Source organism: Pelophylax lessonae, assembly GCF_965119305.1.
Source record: "Pelophylax lessonae genome assembly, chromosome: 13".
Classification (NCBI taxonomy): Eukaryota; Metazoa; Chordata; class Amphibia; order Anura; family Ranidae; genus Pelophylax; species Pelophylax lessonae.
In genome coordinates this window covers 155,318,211-155,342,256 of record NC_138780.1, presented here as the reverse complement: position 1 = coordinate 155,342,256, position 24,046 = coordinate 155,318,211, and the positions used below count along the sequence as shown (strand labels likewise).

Below are 24,046 nucleotides of genomic sequence, written 5' to 3'. Positions count from 1 at the left end.
GCTACGGCGCGGTCATTCAGTTCTGGGAGGGCGTCCATGGATTTCCTCCCACAATCACTCTGGGATCACAGATCGGGGTGAAGGCCAATCACAGCTGATCACTTGTAAACAAACATACCAGTTATCGGCATTTCTTCCTCACACGCTGTCACAGCGTGAGGATAGTCCGTAACTGGCAAGGGGACATTTACACTGATAATCAGGGCACTGATCTTCAGTGTCCTGATGATCAGTGCAGACCCAGCAGTGCCAATCCGTACTCCTCATTGCCCCATATCAGTGCAGCCTCATCAGCGCCCCATATCAGTACAGCCTCATCAGTGCTCCATATCAGTACAGCCTCATCAGTGCCCCATATCAGTACAGCCTCATCAGTGCCCCATATCAGTGCAGCCTCTTTAGTGCCCCATATCCGTGCAGCCTCATCATTGCCCCATATCAGTGCAGCCTCATCATTGCCCCATATCAGTGCAGCCTCATCAGTGCCCCATATCAGTGCAGCCTCATCAGTGCCCCATATCAGTGCAGCCTCATCAGTGCCCCATATCAGTGCAGCCTCATCAGTGCCCCATATCAGTGCAGCCTCATCAGTGCCCCATATCAAGGTAGTCTCATGAGCGCCCCATATCAGTGCATCCTCATTAGCGCCCCATATCAGTGCAACCTCATCAGTGCCCCATATCAGTACAGCCTCATCAGTGCCCCATATCAGTACAGCCTCATCATTGCCCCATATCAGTGCAGCCTCATCATTGCCCCATATCAGCGCAGCCTCATCAGTGCGCCATATCAGTGCCCCATATCAGTGCAGCCTCATCAGTGCCCCATATCAAGGTAGTCTCATGAGCGCCCCATATCTGTGCAACCTCATTAGCGCCCCATATCAGTGCAACCTCATTAGCGCCCCATATCAGTGAAGCCTCATCAGTGCCCCATATCAGTGCAGCCTCATCAGCGCCCCATATCAGTGCAGCCTCATCAGCGCCCCATATCAGTGCAGCCTCATCAGCACCCCATATCAGTGCAGCCTCATTAGCGCCCCATATCAGTGCAGCCTCATCAGTGCCCCATATCAGTACAGCCCCATCAGTGCCCCATATCAGTGCAGCCTCATCAGTGCCCCATATCAGTGCAGCCTCATCAGTGCCCCATATCAGTGCAGCCTCATCAGTGCCCCATATCAGTGCAGCCACATCAGTGCACATTAGTGAAGCAGAAAAAATGACTTTCTTGTCAAATTTAATAGCAAACTATGAAAAACTTTGTTTTTCAAAAAATAAAAAACCCAGTGGTGATTAAATATCCCCAAAAGAAAGCTCCATCTGTCTCAAAAAAATGATATCAATTTCATATGGGTACAGTGTTGCATGAGCGGTGTTGCATGCAATAGTGCTGAAAGCTGAAAACTGTCCTGGGCAGGAAGGGGGTGAAAGTTCCCGGTATTGAAGTGGTTAAACAGCTGCTGTGTACAGCCACCCATAGACACTAACCTCAAAGCTTCCTTCACCTTGGATTGATATCCTTTTCACCTCTTGTTGTGTCTTTGGAGAAGGAAGTGAAATGAAGCCTCCCCAATGGGGTAGAGGGACCAAAAAAAAAAAAAAAGACCTAATTTGTTTTACCCATTCTCTACTCCACTTTGAATATTGTGGATATACTTTGACTTCTTTCACTTTTGCGGTACTGAAAAGTAATACATAGTGGGTTGCCTTTCAGAGGGTGATATAGTATGGGCTGCCTGCATGCAGTACCTGCCGGCTCAAGACACATAAAAACACATAGATGTTAGTAGACCTATACTGCAACTTTAATCATTCATGTTTTATAATCAGTGACCTCTCACTGAACTGGAATGGGTTCATTTAGCAGATTTTATTATCAGGGTTGGGTGTAATCACTTAATCTTAGTTATCACAAGTTTCTGGTCAACCAACTGCAGAATTGTTTTATTAGGAAACTCGAGCCAATAATGTATTTCATTTTCACATCCAGCACAGTGAGCACATGGCTTGGACATTCTTATCATTACGTGCAATGGACTCCTGTATGGGGACATATAAATGTAGCACCCTCCTAGGTAGGGGCTAGTGAGGGAGTATAGTTTTTGGCTCTGTCTGCCTATCAGAGGAGCGGCAGGGAAATCTATATTGCTTTCTGCCTACCAGAGAGCAGGATCTGTGAGTTAGGTCTGCTCAGTGTGTGATTCATTGAAACTAGATAGTGTTTCCACACTGGTCCAATATGGAGGCATGTTGGACAGTGGGAGGAAACCTGACCAATGAATACAAAGGCCTTGATACAGTCCCAGTGATTGATGGAGACAGGCTGTCTCGGTGCATCATGGGATACTGTATAAAAGTCAGGAGCACATGTGCTGTGGGGTCTTTGGCTGGTGAGCAGAGTCCCGAAGGGAGGGTGGTGACTGCCTTCTCCTCTGTAGCAGTGGCACGCGGTCACAGGCAGTCGCCCTGGGCACCAGAGGAAAGGAACTGAACCTAGAGGTCCAGGAGAACTGACTGGAGGTGTAGAGACACTGGAGAACCTCGAAAAACAGTATCGTGAGTACAGGGGATCGTGTCCGGGTGCCTGACCTGAGGGGGGTCACCCAGATGTAGGATAGTCAGAGCACGGGTGTCAGTCTGTGGAGTGAAAGGGGATACTAGGCAGGTATCCTGAAGATAATCTATCCAACCAAGTCGTCTGAACAGAGACTTGACCTAAATTCATCTAGTGGCAAGTTGAATCTGCAGCCTGGCTGCATCTCCAGTAAGGAGTCCTCATCCATTGTAAATAGTTCAATTTGGAGTATCCCACTATTCCCTTCTCCCATCCCTATTTAAAATGAAAACATCAAAAACAACTACATACCACTGGACTGATCATTGACTGAGCCAAAGAAGTAAAGTGTTTATTTGCGAATGCCAATGTTGCCAACGGTAAACCAGGGGGACCCGAGAGTGTGTTATTTAGCAGTCCTCAAGGGGCCAGTGCTACATAAAGTTGATATTGACCTAATCAGTTAAGTAGCAGAGGGGGTTGTTAATCAGTTTAAGCTGCTTTGGTGTTAATTAAATTACCATCAGGTGCACTAGATGACCCCCCTAAAGCAGGAGTGGTTTTACAGGTAGAGGTCACTGACTTTTTTTCCCTACTCATGTTTTTTGACTGTTTTTCACTAGTTTTGCATTTGGCTAGGGTCAGTGTCACTACTGGTAGCAGGAGGCGATACCTGGACCCTATAGAGGTTGCACAGGCAGTCCAACTCCTCCAGGATGGCACATCAATGCGTGCCATTGCCAGAAGGTTTGCTGTGTCTCCCAGCACAGTCTCAAGAGCATGGAGGAGATTCTAGGAGACAGGCAGTTACTCTAGGAGATCTGGACAGGGCCGTAGAAGGACCTTAAACATTAGCTGGCCAGTATCTTCTCTGTGCAAAGAGGAATAGGATGAGCACTGCCAGAGCCCTACAAAATTACCACCAGCAGGCCAATGGTATTGATCTCTCTGACCAAACATTCAGAAACAGACTTCATGAGGGTGGCCTAAGAGCCCGATGTCCTCTAGTGGGCCCTGTGCTCACTGCCCGGCACCATGGAGCTCGATTGGCATTTGTCATTGAACACCAGAATTGGCAGGTCCACCACTGGCGCCCTGTGCTTTTCACAGATGAGAGCAGGTTCACCCTGAGCACATGTGACAGACATGAAAGGGTCTGGAGAAGCCGTAGAAATCATTATGCTGCCTGTAACATCGTTCAGAATGACTGGTTTGGTGGTGGGTCAGTGATGGTCTGGGGAGGCATATCCATGGAGGGACGCACAGACCTCTACAGGCTAGACAATGGAACCCTGACTGCCATTGGGTATTGGGATGAAATCCTTGAACTTATTGACAGGCCCTACACTGGTGCAGTGGGTCCTGGGTTCCTCCTGGTGCACGGCAATGCCCGGCCTCATGTGGCGAGAGTATGTAGCCAGTTCCTGGAGGATGAAGGAATTGATACCATTGACTGACCCCCATGCTCACCTGACCTAAATACAATAGAATACCTCTGGGTCATTATGTTTTGGTCCATCTTACACGGCCAGGTTGCACCTCAGTCTGTTCAGGAGCTCAGTGATGCCCTGGTCCAGATCTGGGAGGAAATACCCCAGAACACCATCCATATGCACACAAGCTCGTAGGGGCATACAAACTATTTTGAGTTTCTGCAATAAATTTTCAGCAAAATGGACTAGCCTGCTGCATCATTTTTTCACTTTGATTTTTGGGGTGTCTTTGAATTCAGCCCTCTGTAGGTTCATAATTTTTACTTCTATTAAACTATGTGGCATCCTTTCGTTCCTTACACATAGCCAAATAATGTTATCCTCATTAAATGGGATTTTAAAGGCATTTTAAAGGCAATTAAAAACGTTTCTATATAAAAAATTATATCTTTTATTTAAACATTTTACAAAAACTCATTTTACCCTTTAGTGAATGGAGCTGAAAGTGTTTTTTATAGGTAAAGTTGTCTCTAGAAAGGAAAGCTGATTATAGTGAGCAATGTTCAGTGTCATCCACGTAATCAAAACAATCTCAAAACTATATAGAATGAGAAAAATTTTAAGTATTCCCGACTCTCAGACAGCGTTAAATTTAGACATGATTGGAATTTTCAACACCTAACTGCATGTAGGAATACTAAGCTGACAATATTAAGCAGCCTTTTACCTAAAGTTCCATTTTTTTTTTCTTTACACCTATCATTATAAGGTCTCATGCATACAGGATGTTTGCCCAGCTCTCCTAAATGCCTTTCCTTCTGGCAGCAGCATTTTGGCAGAAAAAAAATGCTTGACCCGTGTAAATGCGCCTAGATGCGTCAAGCGCTTGGGTGTTAATTTGTTTAATTGGCCAGAATTATCATTTATTCTGGCCATTGAAAAGAATCAGCGCTCAAGTTCTTAATGTGCCTAGGGTTGACGCATGTTTAGATGCGTTTACACGCATCAAGCATTTTTTCTGCAAAAATGCTGCTGCTCCTGGATGGGCTGGCAGTGGGGTTTTATTTTTCTGACTCTAAATGCCCCTGCCTCACACATATGTTAACATGGATGGATGTTTAGAGACAGAAAAAAGAAAACCACCAGACGCCCCGAAAAACAGCGTTTTTAACACGCAGTGTATAAAAGGGCAAACTTTTACACTTATGTACTTTTTAGGCTTCTGCGGAACTAAAGGGTTTACATTCAGCTGTCCAATGGTCCCTCTCTGGTGCCGGCATCTGCTTCAAAATCCTGTTCTTCGGGCCTCTTCATTGGCCGGCGCTGGATGATGTCACTTCTGCGCAGGAGGCCGTCATCCCAGCACTCACAGACTGGCCTGGCACTGTAAGCTGATCTGTGTATGCACAGCTCATTTTCCAGCTCCAGAGAAGACATCAAACAAGCAGGTAGGGGAATTTTATTGCAGAAGAGACAGTGCAACAAAAGCCTCCCTGCTCGCTGTTTGTTACAGCAAAACTTCAGTGTCTCAAATCACATTGCCATGACTTGTCATGCGTCTTGAGAGTTCAAAGCCACATGACAAGTCGGGCCCCATTAATGGCAATGGAACCGTTCTAAGTCGCTCCAACTTAGAAAAAGGTTCCTGCACTACTTTGGTGTGACTTCAACACGACTTGCATTGACTTCTGTTAAAGAAGTTATATGCAAGCCACAATAAAATCACTCAGGGATGTCGGATTCAAAGTCTTGGCAGTGTGAACAAGGGCTAAGACCCTGAAAACGCAATTACATTTTTAGTTTGTCAGGTAACTACATTCCAGGTGCATCAAAGCAAAAAGTGTTCAAAAGTTTACAGTTCCTTTCTTTAGAAAACAGCCACAGCCTGAGTAGAAAAGCCTGTCCTCTGTCAACATGCTGTAGAGAAGGACCTTTGCTGTTTGTTTGTGTAGCAGGATTCCCAGCCGTTTTGCTGGATATGGGTCCCCCTGGGCCACCGGGTGCAACAAAAGTACCCCTGTGCCTGTTCTTCCAATTGTGAGCGCTGAGACAATGATCAGTCCAGTAACTTTGGGTTTTTTGTATTTATTGAGTATTTATTGAGAACTTGGATGGGAGAAGGGAATGAGTGGGATACTCCTTTGGCTCAACTATGCACAACCTTGCTAGGGACAACTGAAAACACATAAAGAAGTCCTTTCTTTAGCTCCTTTAAGCACTCCTTGCTTAGGTAGCTACTTGTGCTGCTAAACACTTCAGGGCCCACCTGGCACCCTCTTTCTAGTGACTTATCTTCAGGGCTTAAACACTGGCACCCCCTTTCTCTAAACCTTCTCCACAGGTTAGGTGGCTCCTGGATCCCCTTGACCTTCTGAAGTGGTCCCCTCTCCTAGGCAGACCCCTGGGCAGTCTTAAGTACTCACAATACTGTTTTTCCTCGAGACTTCTGCCTAGCAGCTCTACAGCACTCTGGATCCCCCTCTGCAGCTCAGCTCATCCTCCGTCCTCTAGGCCGACACTCTCTCTTGCACTGACAGGAGGAGAGACAGCCGTCACCCTCTTCCTGGAACTCTGCTTCCCGCCAAAGACCCAGCGTCATGTGCTCCCCTCAGACTTATACCCTATCCCAGGATGCTTTGCAGGAGATTCTGCCCTCTGAGGTGGATACAAGCCCTGGTGTGCTATTGGTTTCCTCCACTGTCCAATAAGAGCCCTTATTGGACACAGTGGGGAGACTCCCCAGACTCAACAGACACCCTTGAAAGCACATGACAGCCTAAATAAACGATCAGGTCCTCCTGGTATGCAGACAGGGCCTCCCATATGCTTATTTCCTAGCACCTATCTAGGAGGGTGCTACATTTGGAAATAGCTCCCAACTGTCCCTGATTTCGAGGGACTGTCCCTAATTTGGAGCAATATCCCTCTGTCCCTCTTTCCTCCTTATTTGTCCCTCATTTTGGTCTGATCTATATAGTTTTATATAAAATGCACTTTTTATCTTTCAAATAGTGCTTCCTAGTCCTAAATCTCCCATCCAAGTTCTAAATTGCTGCATTTGTAAATTTAAAAAGCCAATATAATAGAACAGTAGTGGTAAAAAAAAGCACTTGTGGGTTTAACTAAAAAAATGTTTTCTTATAAATCTCCTTTTAAGGGGGCATGGCAAGGGTGTGTCCTATGCTTTCATACTTTTGCTAGTGCCCCTCATTCCCATCTCAAAAAATTGGGGGGTATGCACTTAGTGTCCCTCCCAGCCAGTGTCAGCTAGTGCTAGATTGGCCGCCACACTATCGCAATCACAGTATAAGTTCCTTATCACCGCCATTACTAGCATAGTGTCTGTACGGATCAGTATCTAAATCAAAACTACACTAGCGTCCCCAAAAACGCAGTATGGTTTTTACCAAAGACATGTAGCAGAATACATTTTGGCCTACATTTATGAAGAAATTTGATTTTTATTGGACATGTTTTATAACAGAAATGAGAAAACAGGTTTATATATTTTTTTTTTTTTTTTCAAAATTGTCTGTAATTTTTTCGTTTATATAATAAAAAATAAAAAAAAACAGTGGTGATCAAATACCACCAAAAGAAAGCTCTATTTTGTACCTCCCAACTTTTTAAGATTGGAACGAGGAAGAACTGTTAGCAAAAGAATGTAGGCATAGGACACACACCCTGCCACACCCCCTTAAAGGAGAAATATACAAAAAAATAACAAAATACAAATGATAAGTTAAACCCACAAGTGCTTTTTTTTTACCACTACTATTCCTTTATACTGGCTTTTGAAATTTACAAATGCAGCAATTTTGAAACTGGATGAAAGGTTTAGCATTGGGAAACACTTTTTGAAAGATAAATAGTGCATTTTATATACAACTATATAGATCAGACCAACATGAGGGACAGATGAGGAGGAAAGAGGGACAGAAGGACTTTGTTCCAAATCAGGGACAGCCCCTTTGAAATTAGGGACAGTTGGGAGCTATGCTATTTGTGTGAAAAAAATTATATAATTTTCATTTGCGTACAGTGTTGCGTACAGCGTACACTTAAATTAGCACTTAAATTAGCACAGTCCTAAATAGCAAAACATGGCCCGGTCATTAAGGTGGTAAAACCTTTTGGAGGTCAAGTGGTTAAACCTTAATCTAAAGATCAGTGTAAAGACCTATAGATTCCAATTAACAGAACACACCAGAAAGGTGGAGATATACTTTATTGTCCTGAGTGGGAAGGATGAGGACTTATATGTTTGCTCTTTGTAAAGAGAACAAGGTGGATGTTTTATTGCACATTGGTAGTTTTTATATTCTGCCAATTCCAACCAGCTGTGTTGACATCAGTCATCAATAATTATCTTACAGAGTCACTGTACGGAAACGAATCACTATTTCCTTCCTGTGAAAACTTCAATAGTACCGCATGACAAAGCAAGTCTATGAAGTGTTACACTGCAATAAGAAAAAGGTTTGCTCTATCTACAAATAATGTTACCTTGTTAATTCAAATTGAGATTAAACATGGTAAATAAAGTCCATTCTTTATCACTGTAGAGCAATTGTATAGTTTCTTATCAATGGGCTGAGTTCACACAGCTATGTTTTCCTTGCACTTAAAAGTGTTATAAAAATTCCCTTAGGGTTCTTTCACATGGGCTTTCCGCCCGGCGGACTCTGTTTTGCTTAGCAGGGATCGATCCTCGCTGATCAGGCTGATGAGAGGTCCGTCTCCTTTTACTTTGCAGAGACAGACCGGTCAGAGCCCCGCTCTCCTCTATGGGAGATCGGATGAAAACGGACCGCCTGTCCGTTTTCATCCGATCCTCCAGACGAATATATAATAGGGTTTCCATCTGTCTTGATATCATGGACAGGATCGGATAGGGGCGGGTGTCAGTGGAGATGTCACCGCTGACCGACAGCAACAACGAGAGAATATTGGAAAGAATATGGAGGGAAACCAGTCATTGAGAATCTGGGGCCAGGGCAGAGTGCCTCCAATCCTGCAACACCCGATGAACAGGGAACTCCTTTGTCATGTCTTTCCAACCAAGGAGCCTGAACCAAAAGGACAAGGCGGACATGGAGAAACTCACCATTGAGCCAGCTGAGCACTTCTGGAGTAAATACATGAGGTAGGAAAACAAAGCCAGGCATCTATCCTGGAGGAATGTAATAGAAAGCTCACCGTAGGATACCTGAACCCATTCGTCCCAGATCCGGCAGTACAATACCCACGTCCTTGGAGATAGCGACACCAGGATGAGATCTAACAAGTGTCGGAAACGAGGTTCCACAAATTGGGCAGACACAACCGGAGGAGATCTAGCGGAAAGTTGGTTGATGACCAAAACTTCGCTCATGTTGTCAGACCAGAAAACCACTTGCCGGTCGCGCAACCTCTCATCCCACAACTCTATGGCAACAATAATTGGGAAAAGCTCCAACAAGGTGAGGTTGCGCAACAGGTCCATGCGGGCACATGAGGCTGGCCAAGTCTCAGCAGACCATTCCCCCTGAAAAAAGGTACCAAAACGACAGGAGCCTGCTGCATCAGTGTAAAACTCCAGCTGCAAATTCGGTACCTCCTCTTGCAGCCAACAAGAATGACCATTGTACAACTAGAGTAAAGATAACCAAGTCATCCCGCATTGGTTTACTTATATGGACATAATAATGGGGGGCAACAATGCCCTTTGTAGCCCACGGTAGATGTCTACAAAAGGCCCTCCCCATGGGGATGACCTGACAGGCAAACTAGGTGAACTAATAGGGATTGAAGTTGCTTTAACTGGAGTTTTTTGGCCCATTTTGCCAAACGAACCAGGGAGAGGAGTCTAGTCAATTTGTTACTGGGCAATCGAAAAACCTTCACCACCGTGTCAATTTCTATACCCAAGAAAGATAAAATAGTTACTGGCCCCTCTGTTTTGTCAATCGATGGTGGAATGGAAAGCCGCCCATAGATCTTCCCAAAATCAGAAAGGAGTCGTGGACAATGGTCACTATCCGCTGGGTCTAAGAACAAGAAGTCATCAAGTAATGTAATAGCGAATGCAGACCAGCAGCTTGTCAAACCACCTATTCAAGTAAGCTACTGAAAAGTTCAAAGTAGTAACAAGAAATCGCACAACCCATGGGCAGGCACATGTCAAAAAAGTAGCTTCCTTGAAAGTAACAGCCAAGCAGATGAAAAAAGGTGTACTGGGAGGAGGCGAAAGGCGGACTTTATGTCCAATGTTTTTGCCAATAAAGCGGAATGACCAGCAGACCTAACCAGTTGTATCGCTTTGTCGAAGGAGGCGTATTGAACCCTGTATTCTTCCTTATCAATGCTGTTGTTCACCGAAGAGCCAGAAGGATAGGAAATAGGATATAGTGGTGTATAGGGTGGAATTTTTCCTCCTCCTCCTTAGGAACCATGCCAAGAGGGGAAAATCTCAGGTTATGGAAAAGGAAAAAATCAAATGGGCCCGCCATACACCCAAATTCCAGCTTCATGGTCACAACGTGTTCAAATTGAACCGCAGACTTCAGATTCGCTGACATAGTAGGCTCATCAGAAGGTATAAAGGGAAACCAGAATTGGTCAAACCCATCCCTCAAGATCAAAGCTTCCCTATTTAGAGGGTACAGGCCTAGACAGTGAAGCATCTTTAAAATGTTCACGGGCGTCCTCCGGTTTAGGAATCTCAGGCTTGGGCCAGGGCTTGGGGGGAGGCTGTTTACCTCTCTTAAAGCATTGGATGGCTGGGTGAGCTCCTCTGCAAAGCGAGCACTGGTTCTTAAATCTGCACGCCGTGTACCACTTACAGTGGCTCTCATTAAACAGCCAGCAGATGCCTCTGTTGGGGACTGAAAGGACGACGGCCTATGGGGGCACATGAGTAACAACCACAGGCTTCCGTCCTGACAATCAAAACGGAACACCTTGCATAGTATAATTTTTTGGCAAAACTGAGTCATAGTAAAACCAGCACTGACCCCCATAGACTTTGTAGGCACCCCAGATAAGATCCAGGTAACAAAAGAGGGATGAGCCTAAATCAGGAAATCTCCCGCAAAGCACCCCAGCATAAGCACAGAAACTATGCAGCCATTTCCTGAACGCCCGAGGATGTTGCTTGGGTTTGTCATTCACCGTCACGTTGACCCACCTAGATTTGTCCACTGTCTCCCTGTCGGGGGGGGGGGAGACCAGCGTGAGAAAGTCGACAAATATGCCATATTCTATCCTTGACCACCGTGGGCAGATGCATGCCAGTCGGCGAAACCGCCTACAGATTGGCTCTCACCACAGTCCCTGAACCAGCCGCAGGCGCAGACATGTCCAAACAGGACAATACAGATTTGACAACGTTGAAAATATGCACTTCTGGCGTGCCCAATAGAGCAGCGTCATTGGACCTTCCCCAAACCAAGTTACAATTAAACTGATTTGAGGAGGCGGAGTCGGCGATGGGCGATCATCATGAGATCCGGGAGGCCTGGCCACAGCAACATCTACCATGGGAGGGGCAGGCAAATTACATCCATCTGCAGCAGGAACAGCGATGCACGGTGATGCAAGAGGGCGGTTCACGGAGAGATCCAGAGGTGGAGGTCCAGCCATCAGCTTGGATGAGCCCAAGTGGCGATGAGAAGCAGCTGAGCAGCAGCAAGCACATCCCATTTCTCTTGCAGAGCGCCCACAGGTGCAGCAAAGCCATCTTAGGCAGCTAGGCATAGCCCCAGCCAAGCATGGAAACCTCCCACTCCCGCCGGGCGCTGGGAGACGAGGAGGAGCAACCGGCAAAGTCAGGTCTGCAGGGGTGCGCATAACACTCGAGGTTCCCGCCCAGCTGGGCGCAGGAAGATGAGAATGATCAGCTGGTAGGGCCAGGTCTGCAGGGGCACATGCGACATTTGAGTCTCCCACCCAGCACGGCACTGGGAGATGAGGAGGAGCTGCTGACAGAGCCAGGTCTGTATCAGAAGACATATTCAAAGTTCCCACCCTGCTGGGCATGGGCGGCATAAAGAAGTATCTGATCGGGTCCGGCCAGCAGGGGGCAATTTAAGCTGCTCCGGAGGACAGTCAGAGCAGTGGGCAGAGCGGAGCGACGAGCCAGCGAATAGAGGCATAGCAGGGATGTCTCCCACCCCGCAGAGAGCATGAGGACCAAATGTGAAGCAGCTGCCTACGGTACCCTAGTGCTCGCTGGTGAAGCAGCCAAAGCCAAAACCCTCACCCTGGAGGGTGCAGAAGGCTGCATGCAGGAGACGGGAGCAGTGACACTGAGAGCCGCAGCAGGGAGACCCCTAGCAGACCTCTGTGGGGCCCTAAGACTCCAGGAATGAGGGGAGCGGGTACGGGCCATGCAGGACACATCCGCAGGTGGAGTGGGCTGCCGAGTAGAACCCTGGCAGTGGGCAAAAGACCAGGGAGCTACGGGTGGAGGAGAGACAGCACCATCAGTGCCGTGGCTCCAGGGGGTCAGGTGAGCAGTCCCTTCTCTGTAACTGGCCCGGGAAAAATGCCTCCTGGTCCTGGAGGCCAAAGGTCCCAAAACAGGGGTCTCCAGTGGTGGGGGAGCCCTAGGGGACAATAGATCAGGGCAGAGGAGGGGGGAAAAGCCAGTCAGCCTGACCTCTGTCCAATAGCTCCCGGATCCTGGATAGTAGAAAATCAGCGTCCATAATGAAGGGAATGCCACTCCAATTGTCTTCAGCTCTTGCATCTACAGGTCTTGCATTCACGTGCGTTTCAAAAGGCCCAGAATTCCCTGGGGCAGAACTTTTGAGCTCAGGCCCAGCCCAATCCCCCTTATCCAAACCTCTGCAACCACTTAATCACTTCTTCCTCCACCCATGTCCTGGCCATGCCCCATCAGTCAAGGGGCTCTCTTTCCCAAGGGATCAAGAGGCCTTCATTATTGCAAAAGAGACATAGGGGTTGATTTACTAAAACGGGAAAGTGCAAAATGTGATGCAGCTGATCATGGTAGCCAATAAGCTTCTAACTTAAGCTTGTTCAGTTAAGCTTTGACAAAAAAACCTGGAAGCTTACATAAATTTCCACTTTAAGATCATTTGACTTCGAGACAAGGCTGCCAAGAATGTTCCTAGGAGGAGTCAGTGCTGTGTGTAACCGCTGCATGATTTGGCCACTATTACCAGCTGTATGTAGTGCGGGAAAGAATGGCATGGAAATACACAGCGATTGTTATGGGACAATACTCCGACTGTGTTCAGCTCTGTGCTGAGCTCAGGGTCAGCCTCAATGTCCAAGTGTAATGTCATGCTCCACTAAGCCAGAGAGAGAAAAAAAACACAAAAACATTGTTGTGGTTCTTTTAAATGCAAAGAAATTTCTCTGGTCTGCTGAGTCAAGGCACATAAATATAGTATAGAAAAGTATCCTGCTGCTTAAAACACCTCTTCTGCAATAATGGGAGGTAAGCAGAAGGAGTTCTCAGATCACCAGAATATGGACAAACTGGATTGAGTGGACTGGTGCACTACAGGTATGCATAGATGAAATATTGCCAATTTCAGTTTAATTCAATATTTGATAATTCATCTTAGGCTGTCATAGTTGATAAGCATAGACACCTAACTGTTAAAGCGATAGTATACTCAAAGGAAGAAAAAAAAAAAAAAACCCTGCAAGACAAAGGCATAATGAGCTAGTATGCATCGCATACTAGCTCATTATGAAACACTTACCTTAGAACGAAGCCCCGACATGGACCCCCCGGACACCGGGGCGGACATGATCCCTCGGCGTCTCTTCCGGGTTCCGCGGCTCCGGCACTGTGATTGGCCGGAGCCGTGATGACGTCACTCCTGCGCATGCGCGCGCGAGTGATTTTCCGGCAACTTCCCGGCAAGGAACTCTGAATGTCCGCCGGACCTTCAGAGCGCATGCGCCGCTCGCGTCAGCGGCTGCATGCAGCGCAAATATCTCCTAAACCGTGCAGGTTTAGGAGATATTAATTGTACCTACAGGTAAGCCTTATTATAGGCTTACCTGTAGTTAAAAATCACAAAAAGCAATATACTACCGCTTTAAGGACAGGTCTCCAAATTTCCACTCGCCTGCTCACATTAGGCGAGTGGAAATAAGTTGAGGGCGAATGTGGAACTACACCAGAGGGGGGGGGGGGGTCAGGGTTGAATGGGAGCCGATTCTCCTCCCAGCCTCTGCTCCTTACCATTCTCTTAGCAGGGCCTGGCATACAGCGGGAGTTGGCAAAGAACTAGATGTGGCGGAGGTGGGGCTGAGTGTTGGGGAGGGGGGTTGGGCGAACTGCCTAGCAACCAATCACCAGCTGGTTATTAGGAAAATTTAACTTTGGCAGCTCCTGCTTCATTGTTCAGTGCTGTGCTCCACTGTAAGTCTCTCTACCTAACAAGGCAGTTATGATGTGTACACTGCCTATAGTAGCCAATCATAAAATGTCCCTATTTTATTTATCACAGTCAGATTTTTGAAATATGACTTATGTACACTTATGTAACATTTTACCAGTGTAATTTCATGAGATAATTTATGAGGGCGTGTTTAGGGGCGGGGTTGAGTGGGGCAACTGATGGCGAGTAACTCTTAATGCCTGGCTAGTAGCTCAGGACTTGAGTCCTAGTTTAGAGTGTCAGATATCAAACCGTACAGTATATTAAGTGCTCTTTTACTGTAAGGAAAGCCATGAAAGTATCATCTGTTTGCATTAATGATTTAAAAAAATATCTTGAAAATCCGGAGTTTTGTTTTATTAAAGGGGAAACTATCACAATATCTATTCTGAGATATGCTTCTTGTGTTTGTGTTTTTAACTGTGTAGTTTAACTACAAAATTTTTTGCTTCTAGTGGCCTCATTATACTGTATATACAATACAATGACAGCACCAAAAAACATCTAAGATTCCAATGTTTTTCATGATAAAATTGGTTAATAGTAGAATAAATTGTGTGTCAGTCTTTTTTGAAATGAGGAAAACATACTCAAAGAGGTGCTGGGAACTTTTGGACTAGCATGTGTAGTAAGATGAAGGAAAACCTCAAGTAAGCTGAATAGCTCTGGCTAGACCACTTCCACACAGCAAGGCTTCCCTTGATGGGCACCCAACAGTAGTTCGAACCATAAAATTATAGAAAGAAGCACCAAACCAAAAGTGGCTAAAAGAGACAATTTAATTGTTGGTAAAACAAAAAAAAGTCATATAAAAGCAGCCAAAGCGTTTTGGAAGCTACACCACTCCCCCTTCATCAGGGCTCAATACAGGATAAAGCTTAGATGCACTTAATGAAAATAGTGACTTCACCGATCCATATTAGAACCAGTATTAAACGCTCTCCATGGAGGAACAACCTGAGAGCAAATGCTGAGTGGTCCCTGATGAAGGGAAGGCGGTGTTCTTAATTCAATCAAGACAACTAAAGTTTATGTGAAAAGTCTGTTGTTCTTATGTCATGTTCTAGAAACTTGTGATATATACTGATATCTAGACATAATTTTTCATCAATATTAATATGTTTTATACTTGTTCTTGTAGTCCTGATGAAGGGGGAGTGGTGTTGCCCCTGAAACATGTTGGCAGTTTTTATAACTTTTCTACTAACAATTAAAATTATCTTGGACCCTTTTATTTGGTTTTGCTCTGGCATTCCTTTCGGTATTTTTGTGGTTTGAGTTTTTCTTGAAAACCCCAGAGAGAATAACAGAGTCAAAGGAGATAGAAAGAATTGACCTAGGGACAATCCCACAGCTGTCATTAGACTTTTTTGGCCACGGCCATCCAAAAACCTTCAAAGTACGCCCAGGTATATCTTTTTGCTACAATCTTAGACAGAATGCCCGGCATAAATATTAAACACTTATACATGACTGCTTCATATACATTTATATAATTGAAATCTTTAACCACTTAAGCCCCGGAAGATTTTACCCCCTTCCTGACCAGGCCCTATTTTGCGATTCGGCACTGCGTGAATTTAACGGACAATTGGGCGGTCGTGCAACGCTGTACCTAAACTAATTTGACGTCCTTTTTTTCCCACAAACAGAGCTTTCTTTTGGTGGTATTTGATCACCTGTGCGATTTTTTTGATCATGCGCTATAAACAAAAAAAGTGCGACAATTTTGCAAAAATAACAATATTTTTCACATTTTTTTTATATGAAATTCCCCCCCAAAAAATGTAAAAATCTAAATATTTTAACATTTTTGGCCAATTTGTTTTCTGCTAGATATGTTTGGTAAAAAAATCGCAATAAGCGTATTTTGATTGGTTTGCGCAAAAGTTATTGCCTTTACTAACTACGGGAAAGATTTTTGTCATTTTTGTTGTTTTTTGTTTTTTTTCGAGTAATGGCGGCGATCTGCAATTTTTTTTTTTTTTGCGGGACTGTGACATTGCGGCGGACAGATCGGACCCTTGACTGACATTTTTGACTGGGTTACCAGTTACATTGCTACAGTAATCAGTGCTATACATATGCACTGTTACTGTAAAAATTACACTGGCAGGGAAGGGGTTAACTTTATTGGAGAAGGAGGGGTTAAGTGTGTCCCTAGGGGCGTGCTTCTTACTATGCAGGGATGTGGCTTTTCATGTAACAGCAGAGATCTGCGATCCTACATAGCAGGACCATATGATCTCTGCTGTTACACAGGGAAGAATGACAGGCGGCTTTGTTTACATTAGTCGCCTGCCTTTCTCCCTCTGTAACTGACGATCGCGAGTGACCGGCGGACATCGGGCCCGCTGGTCACTCGCGCGGGGGTGTCCGTGAACGGGTAGGGGCAGGAGCGCGCCTCTGGCGTCACGCACTCGCCCCCTATTGGCTCACAGGCGAGTGATGTGCACCGGGCTGACCGCCGCAGTATATGTACTTGCGGCGGTCGGCAAGCGGTTAAACAGATATACGATTTTTTTTTTTTTTTTTTTGTTCTTTTTATTTAGTTTCCATAAAAAAATACAAAAAATAAACATTATAAACTTAAAATATTCATTAAGCCATTCCCAGTAAAGATACATCCAGTCAGAATAATCAATCTAGCTAATACAGTAGATTTGTCATTTATTCAGCCTCCCCACACATTCTCAAATTTGGCTGGTACACCTCTGCTTTGGTATGTCGCCTTATACAAGGGAAAAGCTTTATTCATTGGAGCCTTCCAGGCTAATACTGTAGGGGCAACATGTTTTTTCTATGCCAGGATAATAGCTTTTGGTGGATAATAAAACAATATAGTAAAGAGTGGGCGTATTACCTTAGTTGGTGCCAACAGATCTACCAGGCCCAACAGACAGACTGCAATTGAAGGAGTAGTGCCAACCGTCGTGACCGACTCTACGCAGCGAACGACCCCAAATCAGAGCTGTTGGATGGCCATGCAATGCCAAAAAATATGTATAAGGTCTGCCCGAGGGTTGGCATATCTCCAGCAATTAGTGGATTGTGTGGGAAAAATGCTCGCCAGTTTCGCAGGGGTATAATAGAAATAAGATTTTTAAATGAGTTCTTAATATTAATTATTTATTTGTGTGCTTTCTCCCTCTAGGAAAAATTGCCAAAAATGTCTGCTAGCAAAGAAGGAGCCCATAAGAAATGGGTGAGCCTAAAAGAAAAGCTGGCACCCCAAGAGTCGGACCAGACTGAGGCCAATTTAGAGAATGCAGATCCTGAACTTTGCATTCGTCTTCTTCAAATCCCATCTGTGGTGAACTATTCTGGCCTGAAGAAGAGACTGGAGAGTAGTGATGACCAATGGATGGTGCAATTCCTGGAGCTCAGTGGTCTGGATCTTCTGCTCGAGGCCCTGGACAGGCTGTCAGGCAGGGGAGTCTCAAGAATCTCTGATGCGCTTCTACAACTTACCTGCATAAACTGTGTTCGAACACTAATGAATTCCCATAAGGGGATTGAATATATTGTCAATAATGAAGGTTATGTCAGAAAGCTTTCTCAAGGTAAGCTTGTCAACCTTTGATATTTATTTTTTAAGAGTATCATGGTAATTAATTCTCAGATAAACCTTGGTTTGTTCTAATGGCATTCCATCTATATCCCCATCTGATCTAACTATCGGTATATATCGGACTAAAATGCATGCAAGTAATGTATAAGTGTAACTCTTTCAGGTATTTATTACCACTCCCTTTAACTATGTTTACAGCTACATTCACACTTGTGCGACTTTGCATGTCAAAGTCACATGACAAGTCGCAGCCGATTCTTTTCAATGACACCCATTCAAATCATTGTGACTTAAAAATGGTGCCTGCACTACTTTGATGCGACTTTTAATGCAACTGTACCGCACCCATCAAGGAGCCACAAGTGTGAAGGGGATCCCCCACCCTGCACAGCCAGGCACACGAATTGTCCACAGCACTCTGGAGTCATTAAACAGTCCTTGCAGCTTGAACAGACAAGGACTCAAGGTGGTGTAATTGCCTGATGACTCACACAAGTGCATGCCCCAGCTCGCCTCCGTGAAAACTTGATAAAGGAAAAGGAATTGGCAGCACTCCGGGTTGAGTCAAAATCCAGATTTATTGACTGGAATCCAAATAATGACAATCGTGACAAGGTAGACGCGTTTCACACACTGACTGTGTGCTTAATCATTACCCAAGTAATGATTAAGCACACAGTCAGTGTGTGAAACGCGTCTACCTTGTCACGATTGTCATTATTTGGATGTCCAGTCAATAAATCTGGATTTTGACTCAACCCGGAGTGCTGCCAATTCCTTTTCCTTTATCAAGTCCTTGCAGCTTGTTTTTGATAGGGATATTGAACTTGGATGAGGAATAGGGGTATTATTGGATGCCCATTGGAATTTAGCAGAACTTTTCAGGGACAACTTCTTCTGTACAGACTATTTACACACTCCTCAGCTTCTTCCAGCACAACACTTACAACACTTGCTTGAAGCACTACAACTCCCAGGACCAGCTGACAAACTGTTAGGTGATCTGACAATAGGGCTCAGTCAGTTTAGTAGCAAATGCCCTTTACAGGAGGGACTGTGGGCACCTTTTGTAGTGTAGAAAAGTATTAGTGCCCAGCTGTCCTTCTGTGGCTACTGATCCCAGCACCACCTCTTCAGGCACTGCCAGCCCACCTGGCTGCAGCTGCCCCTTTCTCTAGCCCTCTTGGCTAAGCTTCCACAGTCCTCCCAGACTGAATCTGCATCCATCTCAGACTGCTCTCACCCAGTCCTCCCTGTCTGTAACGTTAACCAGCCCACCTGGCTGCCCTCTCCTTTGAGATCTCCTCCACCCGAGCTCCCAGACCGGAGGTCACCCCTCAGACTAGGGGAGGTTACCCTCAAGGGTCCACCGACAGCCTCCTAGCACTCCATTTCCAATCTTCCACCCAAACTCTCCTGCCCAAGCTGGGCTGACCCAGAGTATTTGAGGGGGCCTGCCCCCTGCCAACCCATCTGTTGGGGATTGGTCAGGACCCTCATGATTACTCCAGGCAGCTTCTCCTAACCTCCCTCCCATTCTTCTGGAAGTTTTCAACAAGTTCCAGACGTAGGGGAGGTACCAGAGGTGCTTCCTTATGAGTAATTCCAGCCCTCCCTTGATCACTCACATGACCCAGATGGAAACACAGGCTTGGCTGGCAGCCAATCCTGAACATGTTTTCTAATCTAACAAAAACATTAACACTGAGGCCCCGTTCACACTGGGGCGACGCTACTTTGCCGGGCGACCTCATAGGTCCCGGCGCGCTGCTCGCCCCGCGACCTCGTAGTGGCCGGCACGGACTTCATAACATTGAAGTCTATGCAGGTCACTCCGGGTCACCCAAAGAAGCCCCGGACCCTTTTTCTAAGTCGGAGCGACTTGTGTCGCTCCTATTAGAACGGGTCCGCAGCTTCTCTATGGAAGGCGACCTACGGCGACCTGTCAGGCGACCAGGTCGCCTGACAGGTCGCCCCAGTGTGAACGGGGGCTTACCTATTCTAGCACAATAGAGGGTGCTACGCAACTTTTATCCAGAGAGTGTAAAGTTTAACTCAGTCGCATTAAAGTCATGCACCTAAGTCGCACTGGAAATCGTGCGAATTTGAATTCACGCTAGTGTGAATGGATCCTTAATCTGCTTTTCATATTAGAAGAACAACACCGTCTTTGTTCAGGTGTCATCCACGGTCAGCATCTTCTTCTTGGACTGGGATGCTGGTTAAAAACATTTTAAAGATGACAAAATTATGTAAATCCTGTTGCCTGTGCAGTACTTGGCTGTATTCCTACAAATATCTGAAATGTCTGGCCTTGGTGCTACCTCTTGCTATAAAGTTGCAGTGTTATCACTGGAGTAGAGGAAACTGAGGAAATGCTTTGTCCTGCCTGCTGCAGACTGATGACATCAACTCAGCCAAAGACAGTCAGTGACTGGATCTCAAGGGCATCTTTTCGATGATAAAACCTAAAGCTTTTTTGGAAAACAGATACTGTTGATGTATATTGGGAAACTTCCTAAATGTAATAATGAAACCAAAGTTGCAGACTGATCAGGGTACACATAGATGATCCTTCTCTTCACAATGATGCCAACACTTTGAGATCATTGGGCTGTTTTTTACAGCATGGATTATAGCAAAAGCTCTCAGGGTCTTCCAATGTCGTCCAACCTGTAAAGAAAAGGGTTCTGCTTGCAGGTTGTTTTGGAGCAGTCCCTCCACTTCACTTACTCAATCACAGAAGAGCAGCTGGGAAGGAGGAACATCTGGACTGGCCATACACATTGTTCAGACAGTGGGCCAAAAAGAAAATGAAGTGAATGGAGAAATCCCCCCTGCCAGGACATTGTAATCTGGCAGTGACACCCGCTGCTGTCAAAAAACACCGATCAGCTGTGACAGCTGATTGTCTGCAGCTGCTGATCGATTAAAAAATGTTTTCAACATGTCCCAGCAATAAAAATTGATTAAACATGCAACTTTTGTCAAGAGCTCACACACTGCCTGAAATTTGGCTAGTCTCTGCTAAAATATAAAAGGTAAGCTGGGAACTGTCAGTGGTGGCAGTAAGGATAACTGTGTAAGGTGAGGCAATATGTGAAGGGCCATCATTGTGAGTGGTGCACCCAAGCTCCAGTGGCATCTGGAGGAGTGTCATGTGCCCTAGATAGTGCTCCCCCAGGCTCTGAGGACCAGAATTAAAATCATTTGTTGCAAAATAATGGATTGTTTTAACAAACAATGAAATACCTGCGTTTAGACATGCTGAGCCCAAAACATCTTCTGTGTAGTGCATGTAAAAACCAAACTTTTTTTTATTATTTAATTTTGGATAGTTAAAGGTTTAGAGCCTCTGGGTTTTTCTTGCTGTCTTTGTTCATGCTGGACAGATTCACCCCCTCTGTTTGTCCTGATGACCTTTGTCTTTAATACAGAAATTTTGAGTTGTCTCAGAAACTTAAGGGAATTCTTCCAATGGGTAAATCTGGTGACAACTGTATAAGTGAAGATTTCCCCTCGCTTTGGAAAGATCACCTCATACTTCCTGCTATGTCTTTGGCATAGCAAGTGAAGGCAAATCTCCCCAAAAGGACACAGGCTTAAAGAACAAAATAGACATTGGCCTTTACCCTTTCCTACTTTACCTAAAACTGTAAAAAAAAGTCTTTGCCCATTTCTCAAATTTTATTAAAATAACTATATATTTTTTTTCTTTAGTAAGGAAAAAACATTGGCAAAACAACCTCTACATCACATGTGTCAAACACAAGGCCCGCGGGCCGAATCTGGTCCTAAAGGCCTTTTTAATGTGGCCCTTACACCTCTCCTAGAGCTGCAGTAGAGTTCCAGCCCTCCTTTGGACCTCCTCATGACCCTGCACTTACTGCTTCCCAGCTGTTCCCCCAGATTCTTCCCGGCAGCAACACAAGGTGGGGTGCACTTTGATGTAAAGGTGGGTGGGGGGGACTCTTGACATCTGATGTAAGGGGGTTGAGAAACTCTGGACATCTAGTATTACAGATACAACCGGCCCTTTGAGGGCAATCATAATGCTGATGTGGCCCTCTATAAAGTTGAGTTTGACACCCCTGCTCTACATGTAGTCGATTAAATTCAGCATCATCCATCCATAAAACAACTGTGTGAGGGGGGATCAAGGGATGGTTTGCCTATGATAAGATAGCTGGTGCTAAGTCCACTCGCCAAGGGTAAGAGGCCTAAGAAAAATAATAGAATAAAAGTGTTGTATGTTGGCGTTGCTCCACAGAACCCTGTTATTACCCCAGGCAAAGTTCCACATGTAAAAGGACCAGAAAGAGGGATGGCGCACATGTACCCTATGGTAAATACACCTATGCATAGACACTATTGGATTTCTCCAGTACAGTTCATTATTATTATACAACCCAACTTTGCCAAATTGGCCCAGTGGATGCTGCCCAGTGGGAAAAATGACACCAGATTCCCCCCTAACAGTTCTCATTTAATAGATGTTTTCAAAGAACTTATGTGAATAATTACTCCTGTTCATTGGTCTTACCCCATAGAGACTTGATTTTTTTTTTTTATTCCTATATAGCTCTGGACACATCCAATGTCATGGTGAAAAAACAAGTGTTTGAACTGATAGCAGCCTTATGTATCTACTCGCCGGAGGGACATCACTTGGCTTTGGATGCACTTGAGCATTATAAGGTAAATCATTCTGTTGATTGACAATCTGAACCCTTCAACTGTCTGCCAATTAGGGAATCCTTGCATGGCTTGTGTATATATACAATATATATCCTAATCCCGAACACAATAAAATAAAAAAATAAACACAAACACAGCCTACATTCCTTTCATTCAGGAAGCGCAGCATGAATATATAACGGACATATAAACCTGCCCTATCTACGTATGTGTTTATGTATCTAGAAATTATAGACTGGGAGAGATCATTCTCGCATTCTGTAAAACATCCCTCTCTTTATAAAACCTTTATTTCCAGCTGGGTGCCTTCTTTGTTTCCGCATGCGATGTCTCTGTATAAATAGCTGTACACAGAGGAGCAGAGCGAAAGCAGCAGAACATGAATAAATGAATTAACAAATTTTTTATGTTACTGCTTATTATGCTTTAATAAATTGAAACCTGGGATTACTCAATGCAATCTAATTAAATGCAACATGTGTTTTGATTCATAAATCAAGCTTTTTATGTGTTGCGCTGGGATTCGGTAAAATTTGCAAGACAGAACAAACAAAACGGCTGACAGCCGTAGGGAATGAATGTTTGTAGAAGACTTTTTTACAATGACATCCCTTAACTTCCTGAGATGGGAAAGAAGGACACATGTTAGCACAAAGTATTCAGGTAGAGAACACACTGCCACTACCACTGCACCCCAGTTTCATAGGCCATGAACCCCCAACTTGGGACCACTGAATGCACATGCGTTATTTTTGCACATTACCATGCAGTTGTTTTGAATAGACTGGCAACAACCACAAGGAAAGTTTAAACATCCCTGCAGCATATTATTCACTGCATATGTGCATTGAGGTGCATGAGCAAGCTGCTGAACTACAAAAATGTTACCACAGTTGTTGCGGAAATCTGTTATACCACATGTTACCATAACCCAAAAGTGTAACTAGAGCAACAGTGTGATTAAGACCCCATTCACACTAACGCGACTTGTCAGGCGACTTGGTCGCCTGACAAGTCGTGGTCGGTCGCCTGCCATTGAATAACACAGGACCCGTTCTAATAGGAGCGACACAAGTCGCTCCGACTTAGAAAAGGGGGCCTGTACTACTTTGGGGTGACCTGGAGGCGACTTGCATTGACTTCAATTATATGAAGTCCGTGCATGTCGCGCCGAGGTCGCACAGGTCGCACAGGTCACCCCAGCAAGTCGTGTCGCCCCTGTGTGAATGGGCTCTTAAAGTTTTTTTTGTTTTCAGCGCTACATCTTTTTCATACTGCCTGTGACCATATTCAGGAAACTTAGAGGGCTGCCCTAAGTGCCAAGTCAAAGAAATGTCCGGTGACTCCTTGTTATTGGGTGCCAGCGTTCAAGGGGCTCGTTC

The 24,046-nt window shown here is 45.1% G+C and overlaps 1 protein-coding gene across 1 annotated transcript in view; it reads left to right on the top strand.

Moving 5' to 3' along the window:
- Positions 1 to 24,046, top strand: part of INF2 (inverted formin 2) — a gene marked incomplete at its 3' end in the record, with an annotated part of 82,301 nt that overhangs the window by 37,357 nt on the left and 20,898 nt on the right. Inside the window, exons 2-3 of the mRNA XM_082275313.1 lie at positions 17,550 to 17,958; positions 22,549 to 22,664. Coding sequence (XP_082131439.1) covers positions 17,550 to 17,958; positions 22,549 to 22,664 — 525 coding nt within the window. The remainder of the gene's footprint in view (positions 1 to 17,549; positions 17,959 to 22,548; positions 22,665 to 24,046) is intronic.